Genomic DNA, 20,360 nt, shown 5'->3' with positions numbered 1-20,360 from the left:
GCAGCGATTTAAAGCAGAAGCACATCATTTTTGGGAAAGAGGCTTATTTGTTATTTGTTGAGAGTTAGATGAGAGGACTGATACCACTCTCATATCTGTTAACATAAGGCTGGGACCAGCAGTCAGTTAGCTTAGCTTAGCACAAAATACTCTAAGCGGTTATGAAGTTTGCCTCCTTCTGTCAAATGGTAACAAAATCTGCCTACAAGCCAGTGATGGAATGTAACTAAGTAACAGTACATTAACTCAAGTACTGTACTTAAGTACAATTGTGGAAAAGTGTCAGTATTTGACGAGCGGAGAATGAGACACAAAAATCTAATTTCTTACAAATTGGACCTTTAAACAAATGAGATATAATGCATTAGTTAGTGAGCTTTAGAGGTTCTTGTCGGAGGATTTTGTTACTGTTTGTCAGAGGCAGGCTAGCTTTTTCCAGTCTTAGCTGGCCTCTGTCTGTAGCTTTGAATCAGACATCCAGAAAGAAATAAGAAACAAAAATAAGCATACTGTTATTCTGAAAGTGTCAAACTATTCCCTTAAAAACAGACGGATTCGCTGTTTTTCATCTGCTGCAGCTCACTGTAGCTCAGACCGTATGGCATGCTTCAATATTTAAATGGATCACCTCGAGCTTTCCTTCCATACAAGTACATCACATCTCTTGTGCATGAAAAACCAACAGCACATGATCTTATGGTTTTATCTAAAGAGGCTTAGTGAAAACTGCATGTGCTTAATTGTTCAGCATTACAGCACAGAGGCCTTGTTTATGTGAACTTGGATGTCTGTTCTCATCCGGAGAAATGCCCCTGATCTGGAAGACAGAAGAAAAGGCCACCCACAGGGCAAGTAGCTGTCACTGTTGATTCACTGGGGCTGAATTTAGTAAATTCTTAAGCAGCCTCTCTGTAAAAAAAAAACCCACCTTCTATGGAGAAACTTACAAAAGGAGAGCTCTTACGTTCTCTGGGTGGGAGATTACTGGGAGGGCTGGTGCAATTATGCATTCTCATGCTGAATGGACTGGAGCAGAGAGTTGTAGCTAATCTGCAACTCAAACAAGAGTAAATCTAAGCTAATCAACAGCGAATTACAATGCCAGGCACAGGCAAAAACATAACAACTCGGGATGGGTGTGTGCTGGTGATTCATGCTATGCTTTTCAGACCATGGTAAAATACGCCCTCAGGCAAGAAACAGCTTAGTCAAAGAGCATTTGGAAGGAAATAAACACACAGCAATGCGAGACCAGGTAGTATAAGAGACATGAAATGACATCGCACTGGCAAAATATCAGTCAGAGCCTGTCACAACAGCACTTCATGATAAAGGTGTCAAAACACTGGTGTTTATTTGAATTTACACAGAAGACCTTTGAGAAGTATAAACAGCCGATTGCAGAGGTAGCCGTCTGTGCATGTTGGGCTCCTGAAGAGATTTGGCATCTTTGTTTTGTTTTTAAAGGAAGTGAAGATGCTGGAAAATGATAACCCTTTTTAAAAAGCAGGCTTAACCCATGTCTTCTGAGTCATATCAAACTATTGTTCATGAGCAAACACCCGGTCACGGCATTTCATACAAGACTTCGGTTTGTGAGTGTAGCTCCGTGGAAGCCCGATTGTTCGATTTTCAAAAGCACTAAAAAAGTGATTCAACACAGTCAACAGAGCGAAAAATCTGAAGTAATCCTGCAGGATTTCTTATCTTAATACGGTAACTTAAGTTAATACAACACTTACGATGTACAATCGCGTTGAAGCATCTTTGTGATTAAGAAGAGTGGAATTAATAGCTGAGAGGGCAGAAAGTTGCCACGAATAATATCTGTGGAGAAATGAAGACTTTGTGTAGTGATAACACGGCACACAAGTGAGGTTCTTTTATCAAATTGCACTTGTGATGATAATCCTTAACCTTTTCATCTCATCAAACCCAATTTCAAAACTGTTTTTACACTCATTAACCGCCTCTCTACAGAATAGTTTGTATTGTCAGTGGTGGAGTCCTCCATTCCTGCTCTAGATTGAAATGACATGCAGAGAATCAAAAGGAAAGAACCACAGACTTTATAAAACGGTATGTCTGTCAGAGCCCAACTTTAAAGCCAATTTTACCAAGTGGCCAAACTACAGCAGCACAGGATGCACTGGGGCCCAAAATGACATTTTCCCGTAAGCTTACATTTGGAAAGAAGCGGCTGTAAAACGAAGGATGGATTGCTCGTTTCACCATCATAGTTTTATCCCTTCGGTACAATAACATTTGGAAAGACGCACAATTCAATAATTTTAGCCTGTTTGGCTGGTGGATGTTTTTGGCTACATGTGCCACCGAGCAGCTTTAGTAGGAATGAACATCTGACGCTGTATCATGTTCTGATTATGCATCCATGTTTCTAACAGCTAGCTAGGAAGCTAGTGGCTAGCTGTCACATAAAGCATCATAGTGTCATTTTTATTACCTTAAATTTAAAACAACAGATTCAAAATCATGTTGATGGTACAGTGTCTTGTGATAGGGTGAATGGTGTCTCTGTCTCAGCCACTCCGGCACCCTAACACTTGTTTCTGCACTACGTAACTTCAGTGAGAGGGTAGGACCATAACTTTACATACATGTTTAATTTAATTTCTACATAATGTTGCTTTAAGCCTTAATATCATTCAAACTACTGAATTTTGTGTTCGTATAAGAATAGCTACAGCGATTTATATATAAAAGATCCACTCAAAGACCTGTTTAAAACTCTTGTGATGGTGAGCCTGGAGCACTGACACAGGTCAGATAACTAACATCCCAAAAGCCCAAAAGGTTTTGTGAGCATGATGCTACAGGTACAGCAGAGTAGATGAAGTACCGTCCAATAAAACCAGGTCAAATACTACATTCACAAGTCTGAGGGTGGTTTGAGGCAGGATTTTACAACTCTAAAAAGTTTTCATGGCTCCAATAATTCCCTCTTCCCACTCAGAGTTTATGAGGAATAAGCACAAAGCTAAAGTTTAGACACTACAAGGTATGGTGCTGTGTGCTGCACTTATTTGATTACCCTAAACACTGTGTTGCTGGGTGACGTTGGATTACACTGACGAGCCAGGGTCAACTCTTTCGCATTTTTTTTAACTGAAGTCGTCTGTGTCGACCACCCTGCTGTGCTAATGCAATGTTCTCATTGAAATTAATGAGAAGGAGGCTGTGGTTTTTTAACACAGCTCTATTGTTGGTCTAAATGGGGTCTGAGGTGTGAGAAGAGTGAGGACAGGCCTGCCTCTGATAAAACCTGAGATGTAAATTTAAACAATGGTGGTCATCAAAATCCCAACATCTTTTAAAAGATGCCGTCGTTTTCTCAGCTCATACAAGCTCATTATGAAAAATCAGAGAGAAGCACTTAATGAAACCTTTTATTTCTGCAATCAATTGAATACAGACAAAGCAGAATGTAGGAATTTGTCAAAATTATTATATATCAATGCACTGCATCATTTAAAGCATTAATCTTGATGTAAATAGCAAATGCCACACAGACAGAGCTGAAACTGTTAATATGTCAGCAACTCCTCGTAAAATGTTGGGACAACAAGGCTGAGAATGTGGCCATTTTTCTGAAAAAATAATCTTCCATGTTCCCGTAAGATCGGACTGTTTTTCCTCCTCAGCTTCTCCTATCACGTCACTCTGCAGCTGATGGGACCAGCCCCTTCTTGGCACCCTGGTGGTAGTGACTCTCCAGCTTCCCTGTGGGAGAAAGGGGGTGAAAGGGAAGTGTGGGAGGGGAGAGAAGAGGAAGGGATGAATCAAAACACCATCAAAGGGACAGAGTGACCTTTCTGAGAGCTCAAGGCCCGCTGATTAGAGGCGGCTTCGGATAGACAGTGGAGAGAGAGACAGAGAGAGAGAGAGACGGAGAGCTGATGAGGTAAAAGGCCAATGAGACCTTTTATTCCACAGCAAAGAGTGATTAGACCACAGCCTTTGTTGGCAGCAAAATAAGGTGTCTTTCAATTCAGTTATGTTCACTATATCCAACGCTAACAAAGAGCACACATACAAAAGATGATAATACATAAAAAGAATAAAGAACACTGAAGCCCACCTTTTCATGTTTTTAAGTCTTATAGAAATGAAATACATACAAAACTACAATAAGACATCTCGCTCACACACATTACTCAATACAATCATTGAGTAATTAATTGAATGGCACTGTGGTGAATGACATCCATTGGTTAAAGGGGCTCAATGAAACAATTTGTAGTCATTTACACGGATTCATGCAAATAACAGTTCTGACGTCTATGTGTTGTGTTGCAATGATATATACTGAAGTTAGCATGCTAAACAGCTAGCCCTGGCCCGTCCTAGTCCAAAGCTCCTGTGAAAGTGGTTGAAACACAGAACACTTCCCTGGTGCTCCAAGCTCCTGGTCCGGACTGCTAGCTGCACAGCTAACTGAGCTTACTAGCTAATGATAGCTACAGTTAGCAGCAGTTGGAGATTACTCTGATGATATACTGTCGCCTTTGTTTGTTTTGAGTGTGAATTCAGCAGGTGGTCAACTTTTACAGTATTGTTGCACCTTTAAAGCGTAGTTGCAGCAGAATACAAGATATTAGCATCATCCAGTGTAGATGGTACCATGGATTGTATGATATTGTTTTGTGGAGAAAAAACTTTCAATTTGAACAAGGAGTTCAATGTGAGGCTGTGAGGGACATCCTGCGATCTAATCAAATTCTTATAATGCTGTTCTGTAGCAGTAGATTAGTAGATTACGTAATGAAGTCGGAACATGAAACCTCTGTGTTCTTGTGAAATACAAACACTTATTCTTTTGGACTTAAGAGACGTAGATGGGACATGGAGACATAACGTTAGTGCACTGAGCAGCAACATACTTCTTTCCATTTCCTCTCTGCACATATCACAAACAACAACAACTCTCGCCCTACGGCAACTCTGAGGGGACACAACACTTAATTGTGCTCTGGTGGGGAGCCTTTTAAATCACGATGTTACGATGGTCAGGGATTAGCAGTCGATGGCTGTCAGCCATCGGCGATGGACGATGGCATCGTCTATCGGCGCAACCTCAAGCAGAATCATCAAAAGCAAAGGAAAGCACCACATTTGAAAGCACTATCAGTAGTATCTAATAAACACTACACTGTACAATCGTTTCTCAGTGCACTCCCCATTGATGTATCCAAGGAATGTTAATCTGTGCGTGTTATACTCTGCCAAGAATGTAACAGTCAAGGATTCTTTCATTAATACTTTTGGATTTTGTAGCTGAGCCAGCTCTCTGGCTCCTGCAGCCACTTGCATGAACTTGCAGATTAGCAGACAACCATTTCCAAGCCATAAAACAGTGGCCTCCATTGTGTGGAGAATTTCCACGGTTATAATTTGTTGCACACTAATTCATGTGAACCTCAGATGAGAACTTTTACAAAGATGAAAACAGCTGAGAATCTCAAAGAGGGATTTGATCAAGTTGCTATTTATATAAATGCTTGTAGCTATGGTGTGTAAACAAAACCCCAGCAGCCACTGACCAGAAATGACCTCCTAATCTACTGCAACTGACTCTCATCTCTCTCAATGCAGCAACATCTACCACAAATTCCTCAATTACAGCTCTTTTTCACAAACTATAGTCTGCTGCTGCTTTGTCCTTCTGTGCAGAACAACCTCTGCTGGGTTTTGATAACCTGTGTTGACCCCGTCCTTAACTGCAAGGCAAATAATAACCCTGTCTCTCTGCCTAACACACGTCTCCTGCTTGTCAAACCACCACATTAGCTGGCTGTTTTCCCCCTGGCTGAGGCAGGGGAAAAAATGATACAAGTGTGACAGGCAGGGGAGGTGGTTGTCACTTGTGCTTTCTTTTCATGTTGTCACGTTATGGCTGAACTCTGTGGGTAGTAGCAGCATAAACAAGGTGTTTAGGAGAAGTGCTGTTTGCTCACCATTTCCAACTCTGTCTGAATGGCTGTCAGTGTCTGTCTGTTCTGCCAGCAACAAGTGCTGCTTGGGCGCGGAAAAGACGTCTGGAATCTTTTGGGGGCGAACGCTGCCAAAAGTTTATCCGAGATTACTTAAATGGTAAATCCACCGTAACAGAGATGCATCATTCTGGTTTTCTAATGGGTGTTGTCGAGAGAGAGAGAGAGAGAGAGAGAGAGCTGGAGTCAGTATTGTGAAAAACTGGATCTGGCAGATTTCCTTCTTGTGACACACTGACATTTCTATGTGTTTTTGCATGCATGCATGGAAACAAATTATATAAGTGGAAACAAGCACTCAGTGAGCGTTTAGCAGTCGCACTGTGTCGGTTACTCATTCAGCCAATGTCAAGTCAGTTAACAAGTGTTTTTCCCGAATAGAGATATTTTGGTTGACCCCCAAAGAGGTATGAGGCAATTCCAAAGGTAAATCACAAGCGCCCAAAAGACTGATAATAAAAATAACAATTAAAATCCTCTCTGACCGTGTTAAACCAAACAACTATCGAACAAGCAGAACATCGTGCTTTTTGCTGTGCTTAGTCACCCCCCCAAAATGCCCATTCAGAGCCAGGAAAAACCCTGCTCGCTGCATTTGCATCCAAGCATAATGATAAGTTCTTCAACTTTAAGGAAGACTAAGGATGCTGAAATGAAAATACAATGTGTCAAAAGTTTAAATCCTTTCTATAAAAGAGAATTTTGCCACGGGTATGAGACATATTGAAGTGATAGGTCAGATTTCTTGACATAATAAACAAATCTTATTTTATGGATCTCCCAGCAAGCAGGAGCAAAGACATTTTAAACCACAATACAACATAACAACATGTTTTAAACACTCACAACAAAAGGTGAAATATTTAATGTGTCTGCAATGCTTGATTTAGCTCTATAGCCTCACTCACAGCAATACCATACACTGATATCAGCAGGGATGATGTTAAAAAAAAAACCTGCAGTAGAAATTTAGATCAAGATTAACTTGCATGACATTTTACCACACAATATGTCACTCTCAATCAAAACAAAACAAATGACATTTGCAGAATGGTGTGTGGGGGGGAATAGCAGGGGACATGGCTGTCACTTGGCTGGACAGAGCCTCCAGCTCTGGAGGAGGGAGTCAGGGACAGAACCAGACCTTGTGGAAGAATTAACACCCAGAGTCACATCGGATTCTGCTCTGATCCGGAGTTGATCACCAACAGTATGAGAGCTCAGAGGTTACTACTTCAACATTTGAGATCAAAAACTGGATTAATCTTCACTCCTGTTTATCAACCTGACTGCAGCAGTGATCTCCGGAGGCTAATGTAATGTAAACCAATACGCCTTGCCTTACACCACTTAACAACCACAACTGCTGATGAAAATGTATCTGATCTGATTCAGGCACAAATGTTCACGGACGAGGTAATGTTTTAAAGTTTTGCTCACATTAGGTTAAGTCTCGTTCACCAACTTCCATATCCCGATAGTATAGACAGCCGACAAATTGAGACGTACCATTACATAGAGTAACTTGTGGATTTCTTTGGGCTTTGACGTTTTAGGAAACATTTTGGATAATTTAAGAACGCAATTCAACAAAATGTATAACAAAAGTCTTATTTTTAAATATTATAATGCAGAATTCTTATGTGTTATATCTTCTCAAGAAATTAACTCAAGTGCTCTACTTAGGAAGGATGCACAAATTCATCTTTTTGCCACCTGGGAGCACAGCGACAAGCATTATCACCTTACAAAGTTGTTAAACAGTTTCCTATTTACACTTCCAGCAGCCATGAGGCAACATTAGCATTTATTCAAAGTCATGGCCACCTGGCAAATGTAGGTTCAATATTCAGTCTGTTTTCTTCCCCAACTCCTGATGGAAATATTTCTCTCTTTCGCTCTTTCACACCTAAATGCTTCATTATGTTCACCAGCTAGACGCCAAACTGTGTCTGACTGCCATAAAGTGTTCGGCAGGTTGTTCACAAACGTTTCTCAGAGCCTTTTCACCGACAACAGCTGAACGCTGGGGCTGAAACTGCACCATAACAGTGCCGAGAGTGAACTAAAACAGCTGGGGTGGGAAAACCAACTCAGCAAAGCTATGTTGATGCAAAAATATCTATTAAAAATCTTATTTTTGTTGATTTTATGTCATCACTTAATTACTGTGTAGTTCCTCAGTGTTTGAGTATAGCCTCAGTTAGAGTTAACTGTCATTCCAGCTCTGCCACCATAGCAACATTAGAGTATTTACTCTGCATAAAGGACTGAATGTTGGAAGCCACTTAGTGTTCTTTCTTATGCAGGGAAACCGTTTGAGAAGTGCCCTTTAGGCAATTTCCATCACTTATTAAAATATATCCGTAAGTGAAACAAGGAGCAATAATGAGGTTTTGTGCAACCGGCCACAAACAACCAAGGACAACAGCCACAACAACATAGTAAGTGGGCCTCGTTGTCATAACTGTCAGAGGGAGTGCTCTCCAGTTGTATGAACAAGTGAGATTCATTATATTCGCCAGGAAAGTCAATCCAGCATTGTTACATATTCTACGGGTGAAGGCGACTTTTTGTTAATGGCTCTGGAGCTGCTGAGCTGTCGCATTTCAGAGTAGGTAGCCGCGGAGCCGAGAGAGCTGGAGGGAACGCAAGTAAAAGTGGGGGAGGGGGGCAAGTGAAGGAGTGGGTGGAAAAAACAGAGAGACAGCAAAAATGAGACAGAAGGGACGAGTAGAGGGAGGGAAGGAGGGCTGCTGGGAGAAAGGATACAGATAGGACAGCAGGAGAGGTAGAGAGAGGGGAGAAATAGAAAGGCTGGCCCATCGATTGGCCGAGATAATTTCCCATTGATTGCTGCACTGTTTGGAGATTGCTGGAGAAAGGTTTATTGCCCACATGCTGCAGCTGGGGAGGATGCCATAAAATAAGCACAGGTTGTCTGCAGAGGGCTAGCTCTCCATCATCAAGACCGTAAAACACACTCGTGAACACACACTCAGCCACACAAATCCTCAAAACAAACACTACACTTGGATGGTCTCCTTACATATTCACAAGTATGACTGCATGCATACTATTCCCATTACACATGATGGGAGAATATAGCTCATTGCTGATGGAAAGAGCACTCATATAATCCCTTGAATATCCAGGGGCAGCAGTGCAAAGAGTATTTATTAGACTGAAATAGAGGTCCATTGACATCCTCCCTGACATCAATAACACGCTGGCCCATCCACTTCCTTGCAATAATAATCGCAAGAATAATTGGCTGGTTGCTGTTTCTCTTTCTGTGAGAGTAACTGCCTACGCACTGAAGAATAGCAGGGCAGATTTTTGTATTCTCTCTTTTATTGCACACCGGTCCCAAAGCACCAGAATAATAAACCTAGAACAGCTATGCATATACACTTTAACCACATGTTGATGCAGTTTCTGATGACACACTTTGACACGAGGAAATTATTTCATGCCTACAAATGATGACACAGAAAGGGAAAGTGAAAAGTGGAGCACCACCGGCTCTGTGATTGAATGGAACACCTTCAACAGTATCTGTTACATTGATTCCCACTGGGCTTGCACAATATCCAATTCAGAGTCTATCACAAGTGTACTGCCTGCAGAGTGAAAAGAAGTTCAGAGGGAAGGGGCTTTAACAATCTGAGACTAAATGGCAGGATTTAACGGTTTGAATTCAAACATGGTGTCAAGGAGCAGACGGGAAGGCATAAATTCCACCAGTGTATTTAAGACATCTGATAGCTCAGATGAACGGATGAGTCTTTGGTTCACACAATTATTATGAGGGTCTGGTAGATACAGCTGGTGTTACCCTAAACACACTTTATGGATCAAACAAAAGCAGCAATAAGTTTGTCTGCACCTTTATATAACAACAATATCCTTAAAAACGGGTCACAACTGTGTACTTTCATTTTTAAACAAGGCTAACAGTCTACATCCTCAGAAAATATAAGTTTCATGGTATCACGGTAAACGCGATTACACAATTATTACTATCAGTTAAAATGACCCTTAAAGGCGTTATTTGTAGAATTTGGCCAGAAGTCGAAGGTAGATCCAAAAACATAGTGAGCAGTGTGTCACCAGAGTGAACTGCTGCTCTTTGCTAGCTATCCCTGGTTGTAGCTAGCTACCGATAGCTCTTTAGCTCATGGCTCAGTTATTGCTCCTTTAATGGAATGAAAACTAAAGAGTTTTCTGGTTGAACAAATGCTTATTATAATATAATATAATTTATTTGAAACTACGTGTGGTTTTCTTTCCTTTTCCCCCTGCAAGAAATTGGTAATACAGTATTTTGTAATTTGATTTACAACAAATGAAACAACTATAATTAAAAAAAACACTATGTCCTGACACTAATATAGTGCAATTCAACTTTCATACCACGGTTTACCTTCAAACTGATATATCGCTGCAAACTACTAGCAGCACTGTGAGGCTGCCAAGCGCTTTGTGCTAAATGAACACAATGACAACGCTAATATGCAAATGTTACGTTTTATGTTTACCATGTTCACCATCTTGCTTGTTAGTCTGCTAGCAACTGCTAATTAGCACTTAACACAAAGTGCAGCTTAGGCTGATGGGAATGTGATTAGTTTTGCTGATGCCAGTCATTCTGATTCATCTTCAGGGTAGCGGGGGGTATTTAGCACCTCGAGATTTGATTTAATTTGATGTCAGAGGGTTACAATGCCATTATGAAACAATTCGTCTTGATGGATCAAATTCTTTTATTTCTATATGTGATGTTTTTCTCACTCTGTGACTGCTTACTACTTTTAAAACATAGCTTATTTGCAATGATCCATTGTTAAAATAAACTGATGAATTCACTTCAATCATCTTTGCTAGCTCAACCATACCCACAAAGACTCAAGTAGTAAGCGCAAAGCACATTTTACTTCCGTTAGGTTTCAACATACAGGTCACAGGCAATGATAACATAGAGAATTGGGTTCCAAATGTCTGATCACTGACTTTTCTGCATCCAGACGTAATCCTTCAGGAGAGAATTGTCACGCATCCGAGGACAAATTTCCCACATATCTGCTTCTAGGCACCACGAATGTCTGTACAAAAGTTCATGTCGACCCATTGAGTAGTTTTTTTAGTCCAACCACCCAAACACTGCCATCTCTAGAGCTGCACTGCTAGCGGGGCTAAAAAGGTCAAGTTGGGGAAGAAAAGTTTTTAATAAAGTTACTCAAACAGGATAAATTAGTGCATTTTCTTCTGGATTATTTTCAGCTGTGGAGTCCAATAATGAGTATTTACAGCACCAGGTCAGAGAATGTCATACTGACTCAGAATAAACTGCAGTGACCATGTTCATCGTAATGAATGCAATGTGTTTCTTATTGATGTGCCTTCAATAGCTCAATGGAGCAATATGGCAGAGAGGAATAATCTGTACCAGGCTTTGGCTGCGCAGGTTGTACTCGTTAGTAGGATCACTTTATTGTTCATGTTGGTCTTTTCATGGGATATGTGTGCAATAACACAAATATCTCCATCCTTACCACATAAAGAGATGTTAACAAAGCTTGCAGCAGTCTAATACAGCTAAAATATTTCTGAGAGATCACACGCAGCAGCTGTATTTCCCATATTTCAGTAAGCACGACTGGTCCGGTGGATTTGAAGATGAAGTGAAAGGGCTTCCAGTTCATGATAAATCAAATACGTTTTTCAAAAAGGCTGCAACACTGCCCTTCTATCTGCTTTTCCTTATCTGGCCTCAGCTTAGTACACCTCCAGCTGAAGTCAATCTGCACGTGAAACCAAGCTGACAGCCTCGAGCACTGCGGGAAAGTGGATGTGTACAAAACCCTCGGTAGCCAGGGGAGAACAGCAAGAAAGGAGGGGAAAAACTGCCTGGATTCCCATCTTGCTGTTAGTCACACCTAATTTACATTCCCTTCCTGTGCTGCCGAGCTGGTGAATTTACAAGTGGATAGAGAAGGTGCTGTTTGAGACTTGTGTTGGCATGCTGTTTGCAAGGGGTTAGGGAGAAGCGTTAACCATGCTTCCCACTGCAGAGAAAACAGTCTCTCTCCATCTCTTGGTCCAAACCTCCCTGCCTGAAGCTGTTTTCACAGACACTGAGGGGCTGTAATGGCTGAGTGATTTCTCCAACCAACAGCACGCTGTTGAACCGGTTTAGTCACGCACATGACAGTTCATCACAACTCGCTAGAGAGCTGGTGTCTGACAAGTCGAGGACAGCAAAAGTAGTGCTGGATGGTGGGCGGATGTGGAGCAGTGAGGACATGGTGATAACTGGTTTATATCAGTGCTCCCAAAATACCATGCAAACTAGAACATAGCTTGTACCTACTATCAGTTCATTATACAACACTCTTTTTTTCATATGGTTTCCCTGGCTCTACTTGATATAATACACTTCAGAAATCAGTATAATTGTACTGTTAAAGCAGTATGTGGCCTTGAATTAATATGATTTTTGATAATTAATACCAATTTTAAATTCCCTTCAGGAAAAAAGTGTCGGCTACAATTCGTGACACCCCTGCAGGCTCTCTCTCCTCACATGTATTTTTTCTTTGATATTCACTAAGTGCTGCATTATAATCTGCACACATCTCTCCATGAGGATCAACTGATTTAACAGATTTGGTTCCACTTAAATCACTAAGATTGACCATTAAATTCATTTGCAACACTTTAATCCCCATATTCAATATTTAACACTATATAAACATTTTAATGTACTTATAAGCAGATATAACGTGTTTGTCAACAACTATAACCGTCCCTGTGTTCATACACCAAGTGGAGGCTGGTGTATGAACAGACAATGAATGGCAATATAGTTAAAGGTGCATTATGTAGTTTTTTGGGAAGACATTTTAAATCAGAAGAGAAAGATCTTTATTGACTGTTTTATTCTTATGAGTAAACAGACTAAATAAACAAACTCTTAATTTTCATGACTGAATAAACAAACTGACCTTAAAGGACAACAAAATTTCATACTGTTTTATTTTGTTTATATGTGACAGACCCTGCCACCTTTCTAGCTTTAAACAGTGTTCTGGGACCTTATTTTCCTCTGAGAACAGCTTGTTCATTCAGTTATGGAAAAAATAAATATTCTGAGTTTGTATTATTACCTCATTAATATTATAGATATCGAGAGTTTGAATTTCTTCTCCAAAACTACACAGTGCACCTTTAAATACAGTTGTAATTATATACAGCAAATATGATCACAGGGGAAATTATAGTTGTTGACAAATTCTGTACATTAATAAACACGTTAAAGCAGCTACAAGGACTTTAATTTTGGGTTGAGTCTGGCGACCCCTGTGGACAAAAGCGGTATGAGCACCACTGCCTCCTGTCTTGATCCGGCTAGCTACTACATTTGTTTTGGAAGACAGTGAAAGAAAGTTGCAATGTATTTTCATCTGTTTTCAGGATGCATGGTGATGAGGTAATGTATCTACTTGCGGCTATAAATAAGAGTATTATTAATAATAATATGATTATGGTGAAATAAATCTTTGTTTTACTAACGTTACCGTTCATACACCTAGGTTACATGTAAAACTACAGCTAAAATTTATTGAGCTAAAGCCAAAGTTATCAACCTTCCCTAGTAATGTCAGGTCTTCATAGTAATAAGATAACAGGAAGATATAGCTCAGTAGCAAGACCGACGTTATATATTACATTATAAGCTAGTTGTTTTGTGGTCGTCTGGTAATCGTCAGAAATATCCGCTGCCATAACACCAGACTACAGAGCAGCTTCTTTCTTCTGGCTGAAACAGATTTAAAAATGTCCCTGTATCTTATTACAACTACATTATAATGTAAGAAAATAGTTGACTAAATGTCTGCTTACAACTGTAGACTACAGTGTTACCAGTTCATTTTATGACTGGCTGATGCCTTTATAGCAATCTTAGTCATCTACAGTCAAACAGTATGAGCAGCATATCAAGGATTTTTCTATGGCAAATAGTCTTTAAACTGCGGTGGCAGCAGCCTCAAAGCGCATACACTGTATACTCATTCAAAACACAGTCAGGAATCTTCGTGTCAGGAAACTAATGTTAACTTTTTTAAACAGCTACTGAATTCAGCTAACATGTGCTGAGAAGCTGGTTGCTTGTTATTGTAAGGAGACTTATTGGTTCAGACTTCAACAAACAAGATACAGAAAACAACAGGTATTTAGCACCGGCTGTCCATTCAATAAAAGTGGACGTGATGGGACAGTCTCTGTATTCTGGCAGATGTTTTCTGGCTTTTGTTTGGAATTTGATTATTCATCAACACAGGCAGTTGCAAAAAACAGCAAGAAAGAGAAAATAAAAAAATTCTGCAAAGTGTTTGGCGCTCTGCCAGTTTTCTCTCCAACACACACCTAGCTGGCCGCTCCAGAGAGCAAGTATGAATGTCAGTTTGTCAGCTTCAGAAAGTTACCAAGTGATGAAAACCACCTCCACCTGACAAATTGAAAGTTTTTCACTGTCAGAACAGCAATTGACTGTTTGATGTATATATTGGCCTTACAGGTTGTGGAGTAAAGCTTATATTTGGAGGTTTAGCAGTTCAAACATCCTGACAAGCGGGAAAAATGTGAGCGGGTTGATCCTTAATGTCTTCAGTGTTCAAGGGCTTGGAGGCGAGGTACACTGGCAGCTAACATCAGACTTTTGCTGTTCTGGTCAACTCTTAAATGTTGATCATTGTGCGTTTGATTATCAGACTGAGTTTTGCTCTAAATAAATACAACAGAGAGAAGTGCAGCCTGAGCAAAATGTTCATTGTGTAAACGTTTTGTACATAACGGCCACTAACAATTTGATTATTACAAGTTCCTACATAACAGACTGTGATTACATTGTGGGAAAGAAGCCTGTTGGCAGTAACCAATCCAATTGTGTGAGCTTGTGTTGAGAGTGAGACAATGGTGTCACACAGTATACATATTGATTACATGCTGGAGGCCATTCTCTGTGTAAAAATAAATACAACAGCGGGCATTAAAGGGGACTGTGGTTCCAAAACCTTCGAGGACTCGGTCGATGATCATTACTCAGGCTACTGTTGACAATTATGGTCATGTTATAGTCACAGGCCACAACACAAACCCAAAGCTGATGTCATGGCTACCGTCCACAGCCTTTCCCTCTCTTCCCACACAAATGTACTGTACATGACAAACAACTTCGCAAAAGTGCTCTGTTTCCTGTCGAGCTGAACAACCAGGAAAGCTCAGCTGTGTGAAAAGTTAAAAGTCTCTCAGCCAAATAATGTTGGACATGGCTGAACATTTTAGAGTCATTGATGTCAACAGCCAATCAGACATCCTGGCAAGAGCAACCACCAAGTTTACTGCATCTATTCAGTCCTCTGGAAATTAATGTTTCAAAAACTGCTAGGAGCTCAGTCTTGTCAGTTAAAATTAAATTAATAATCATCATCATTTTTGCTTTTATGTGCATGGGCTCTTAATATTTCACTGGGGTTTCTGCCTGAAGCTGCGGAAACACAACACTTTAAAATACTTTATTTAAATGTTTAAAGCTCTGTGGCTGCTTGAGACTTCTGCACACTGACAAGAAGAAGCTTCCTGTTTTAGCCATAATAAACAAAGTTGCTCACGGACTGAATGTGGACTGTTTGAAAGACTATGTAAGTTTTGAATGCTAAAACGGTCCTTTCTTTCTGTTGCAAATGAAAAAACTCACTGGATCTTACCTGGTCTGGTAGGACCAGTAGCTTTGGGAAGCTAGTGTTAGGAAACTAACATTAAAGTAGACATTATCGTGTTACTGACATTACCAAGACAGTTTGCTTTTCTGACTTGTGGGCTTACTTCCGGGTTATAACAGCCATTGAATATGTGCATTAGTGTTTCTCCTTCTTGATTTTTAAATATGTAACCTCGATGGGTCAAAAATTGAGTCACAATTGACCTTGTTTTCAGGTCAAGGTGTCAACTGTCTACAGATGTCTCGGTTATAATGTTGGTCGAGTCTAGCATTCAGGTCTTGTGATGACTAAAATTTACCTCATTTGGTGACACAAAACAAGTAACAGTGACAGCAAATGAATCTTGCAGAATCAAATTTAATCACTGGTTAAGGTGGCTTAATATTGAAGTTTAATTTAGGTAACTTTTGGCGGTAAGTAAGAGATACCCCCAAACTACAAATTGTTATGAACAAATGATGTAGCAGAAGAGAAGATTCTCAGGTTTCTCACGTAGCAGTTCCTGTTGAATACAAATTAACAGGCAGATGGATCTTCCTTCTGGATGCCATGTGTTACATGTCCTGCTCTGTCAGAGCACCATTGATGCCTGACCCTTTTCTGTTGAGGAGCGCTGTTAGTTAAACATCTCCAGTTTAAAAGAAACACCGGTTCTGGCTTTTCGAGCACAATTACTGAGAAACCTGTAATGAGTGATCAAGAATGTCCGTCAGTTACTAGGAGCTGCCTGTGCTGATGTTTCCTCACAGAGAGAGCAGGTCTCCCCTGCGGCCACGAGGACCAGAGCCTCACAGCTTATCAATCACTTCTCTTCGATGCTTTTAAAATGAGCTGGTGGGGAGCTGCAGGACAGTTTGTTATTGAGAAGACTGGAGCTCAACAGTGGAGCTGCAACGATTAATCGTTTAGTTGTCAAGTGTTAAATAATTGACAACTACTTTGATTAATTGGTTTGAGTAATGTTTTAAGGAAAAGCAGTCAAAATTGTCTGATACCAGCTTCTAAAATGTGAATATTTTCTGGTTTCTGAACTGAATGTCTTTGGGTTGTGGACAAAACAAGACATTTGAGGACGCAATCTTGGTCTTTGGGAAACACTGATCTACAGTTTTCATAATTTTCTGGCATTTTATAGACAAAAAGAAATTGATTTATTGAGAAAATAACCAACAGATTAATTGGCAGTGAAAATAACTGAGTTACAGCCTCACTCAACATTGTTGATAAAGGATCATAGGAAACAATTTATCATCTTCAGACATTTCGCTAATAACAATCTGCATTTGACTAAAATAGTTTTGGAACATTTCAGAACAAATTAATTCAGATTTCATCACTTCATTCTGCCTTTTGGAGTGGACCTTATTTCTGTTTTTTTGTGGTGTAAAAGAGAGCACATGTTTTTATGATTTGTTCCTTTCATTGTCGGGGCCACCGGGTTTGATTTTCATTCCCAAGCGGTGAAAAAACTGAGCAGTCAGCTGGAGACAACATGAGCGCTACAGATGAAAACAAAATCAATTCTGTGCACTGTGCCACATCTTGTTCAAAGCATAAATATACTGTAAGATCACAGGCAGGAGCTCTCTGTGTTTTATGGATCTATTTAGCATTTCCCCACTGAACTGTGTCTGAGCATTAATGCTTTCCTTCATTCCAGAGAATATACAGACATCGGGATGTTGCTTAAAACAAATTGAATTTCTAATTCATCTTGCTGGATCCAACTTCAGACTGTTCTCACCATTTACTGTTCTGGCTTTATGCTCCAGTAGAGAAAGACACAGTTAGGATTTTATCTAAAACCGTCCTGATTCTGGTTGCTTAATGCTTACAAGACTTGTCAATCAGCGTAATACAGATAAAGCTTACAGCACTTTGGAGTCCAATGTATTATAATAGCTTTTGTTAAAAATTAACATTTATCCATATAACTGTTTTTTTTGCTTATATTTAACTGTGACTATGGATAAACTTTTAACGCTCGAGTTTCACCAAGAATACACCACTGGCTCGGAGAGGTAATCTTTGTAAGTGGTCATGCGTAATAATGAACTCAGAGATGTCTCGAGAAGCGGACTCAGTGAAGATAACAGCACTCTGTTCTGCATTTCCATTTTCCAATTCGTTTTCCATTTTCCCTATATCACTACAGTCCATCATGTATTATCCATGAAGGCTCCAAGTTCATTAGACCACGCAGAATGAATCAGAAGCCATATTGGACTCTCGAAAAGCCAGCTTGAAACCAATTTGAAACATAACAAGAAATCTGACTGGTTGCATAAAAGTTTATAAAAGTTATTTTCAGTTTTTTTCTTAAGAAAAAAGGTGCAGGTAAAGACTTCACAATGATCAAAACAGCTTAACTTGGTTGTAAAAATTCACTTTCTCCATTTCTAAACGAATGGTAGCTGCTGTTGCTCTCTGTTAGCAGAGTGGAGAGAAGCACAGAGATGAGGCACTCAACGACGTGCATAAAGTCACATTCTTTGGATGGCACAAATATCCAACCCGAGTCCTTTGCAAAGACATCCACAGTCCAGCAGCATTAAGCAATTAAAACAAATCATCCACAGGCTCAACTGAGACGGGAAGGACTTATTTTCAACATCACGTTATAATCTGCTCACATATGGCCAATAAAAAAAGTGATTAATACATGCACATTGCTCCAAACTGTTTTTTTTCTTCATTTTTGTAATGTAAGAAGGAAGTACAGCAGGTATTGATTAAAAAGTAGCACATGAAATTCAAAACATATATTTCATATTTAACTAAAAGAATGTGTTCAGGAAATCCAAATCATGCCAAACTCACATTGCTGAGATTATCCATCTCAATTTCATATGAATGCTGATTAAGTGTGGGAATCACAGAGTAACACGTTCTCCACATTGACCAGTGTTGGGGTAGAGTACTTGTAACTAGTAATGTAATGCACTAGTTTTGCAATCAAGTAATGTGTCATTTAGTTAATTTAAAAAAAAAAAAAAGTAATCCATTACTGTATGAAATTCACCAATACAATTAAAGGAAGACGTGCATCCTCTAATATATGCAGCCACATGCTCAAGGAATTTCAAGAGGGTTTGACTTTTGGCAACACAAAAATACCTTCATGAGTGAAGTAGGTCAGTAGGTTAACACTGTAACATAACATGTTTCTTTTTAATGGCAGTAATCTTGTAATGTTACAAGTTACTTTCAAAAATAATGCTATCCAAGACTAGTGATAACAAGGGTGTAACGATAAAGTGATTCTGTGATACTTATGGGCATTGGAAGACAAAACATCTATGATACATCACCATGTCTGTGAAACTGAAGAAGAGAAAAATACCCCTAATATGGCAATACTGTATAATTTGGGCCACAACTCATGAAATGATAGAGAAAAATTAGATGGATCTCATCAATTGTTCCAGCAAATGCTGACATTCGACAAATGTTTACATGTTTAAATGTTTACTGTAACAGTTTTGGAAGGCACTTACAAACGATAGTGGCATCAGAACAGAAAACACTTAAATGTGCCATTCTAGAGGGCAAACAATGTGTTTAGCTGTGTAATTTGCGAGGGTTTGTTGAAAGCACACAAGTACAAACAAGTATTCAGTTATGATGTTTGATGATTGCACCTTGAAAACCTGCCAATCCTTTCTCCTCGGTAATTTTCTCAGCTGATAAAATCAACTATTTCAGTCAGTCGGCAATGAAAATGCTGGTGATGAGAAAATCAAGTATCTCAATCAGACTTCTCACCACCCTCGAGGGAGCATTCACAAGACTGAAAATGAGGGCAGTGATCCACAAGATGTTTTTTTCCCTTTAACATTAGCTTCTAGCACATTTTCTTGTTAAAACGTGTTGTCACCGAAACCCCAATTCAGGCAGCTACTCCAAACACTCTGAACGCCTGTAACTACATGTTGTTTTAACAGCTGTCACTTCTCTCCAATTAAAATATGAGCATTTTCATATAACAGAGCTGCTAATTACACCAAGATAAAAATTTAAATCCAACAGAGTGAGTTTCTACACGGGACTGTCAAGAAATACTACGTCAAAGGCAAATGACTGTTTAGGTTTTTGAAGTGTAATTCTTTGAGACTTTTCTTTTCTTACAAAGTGCATTAAAGTTGGAGCTGACACAATTAATCCAATTACTGATTAGTCGACTGACAGAAAATGAATCTATTCTGATCACAGGCCTTAAAGGTCCAATTTGTGGAATAGTTGAATAGTCTTTGGGTTGGTAGGTCGGGCTGGCCACCAACCCAAAGCATCAGTATTTGATGAGTTGGGAATGAGACTAAACAATCAACATCTTATAAAATGAACCTTTAAAGCAAATATAATTTCTGTGCCTGAAATCTTTCCGGGGTTTAGGAAAAAGAATGGAGGTAAAGGGGGCGCAACACAAGCTTTTACAAGCTCACAGTACAGAAACAACAACCAGGTTCTGCAAGTTTCTGGCACTAAGTGCCATCTGCTTGTCTCCTCAAATTTCCTAAATCAAATCTCCATTTACTTTTGACACATCTTTCAACTGTGATTGTGT

At 39.7% G+C, this 20,360-nt stretch overlaps 1 protein-coding gene across 1 annotated transcript in view; it reads right to left on the bottom strand.

Moving 5' to 3' along the window:
• Positions 1-3,394: 3,394 nt before the first annotated feature.
• The window catches only part of trip4 (thyroid hormone receptor interactor 4), an 88,545-nt gene continuing 71,579 nt past the window's right edge, over positions 3,395-20,360 (bottom strand). Inside the window, exon 13 of the mRNA XM_084349810.1 lies at positions 3,395-3,741. Within this exon, the coding sequence (XP_084205936.1) occupies positions 3,677-3,741 (65 nt within the window). The 3' untranslated portion in view covers positions 3,395-3,676. The remainder of the gene's footprint in view (positions 3,742-20,360) is intronic.

Source organism: Pagrus pagrus, assembly GCF_965226575.1.
Source record: "Pagrus pagrus genome assembly, chromosome: 1".
Taxonomy (NCBI): Eukaryota; Metazoa; Chordata; class Actinopteri; order Spariformes; family Sparidae; genus Pagrus; species Pagrus pagrus.
This window is presented reverse-complemented; position numbering and strand designations above follow the sequence as displayed.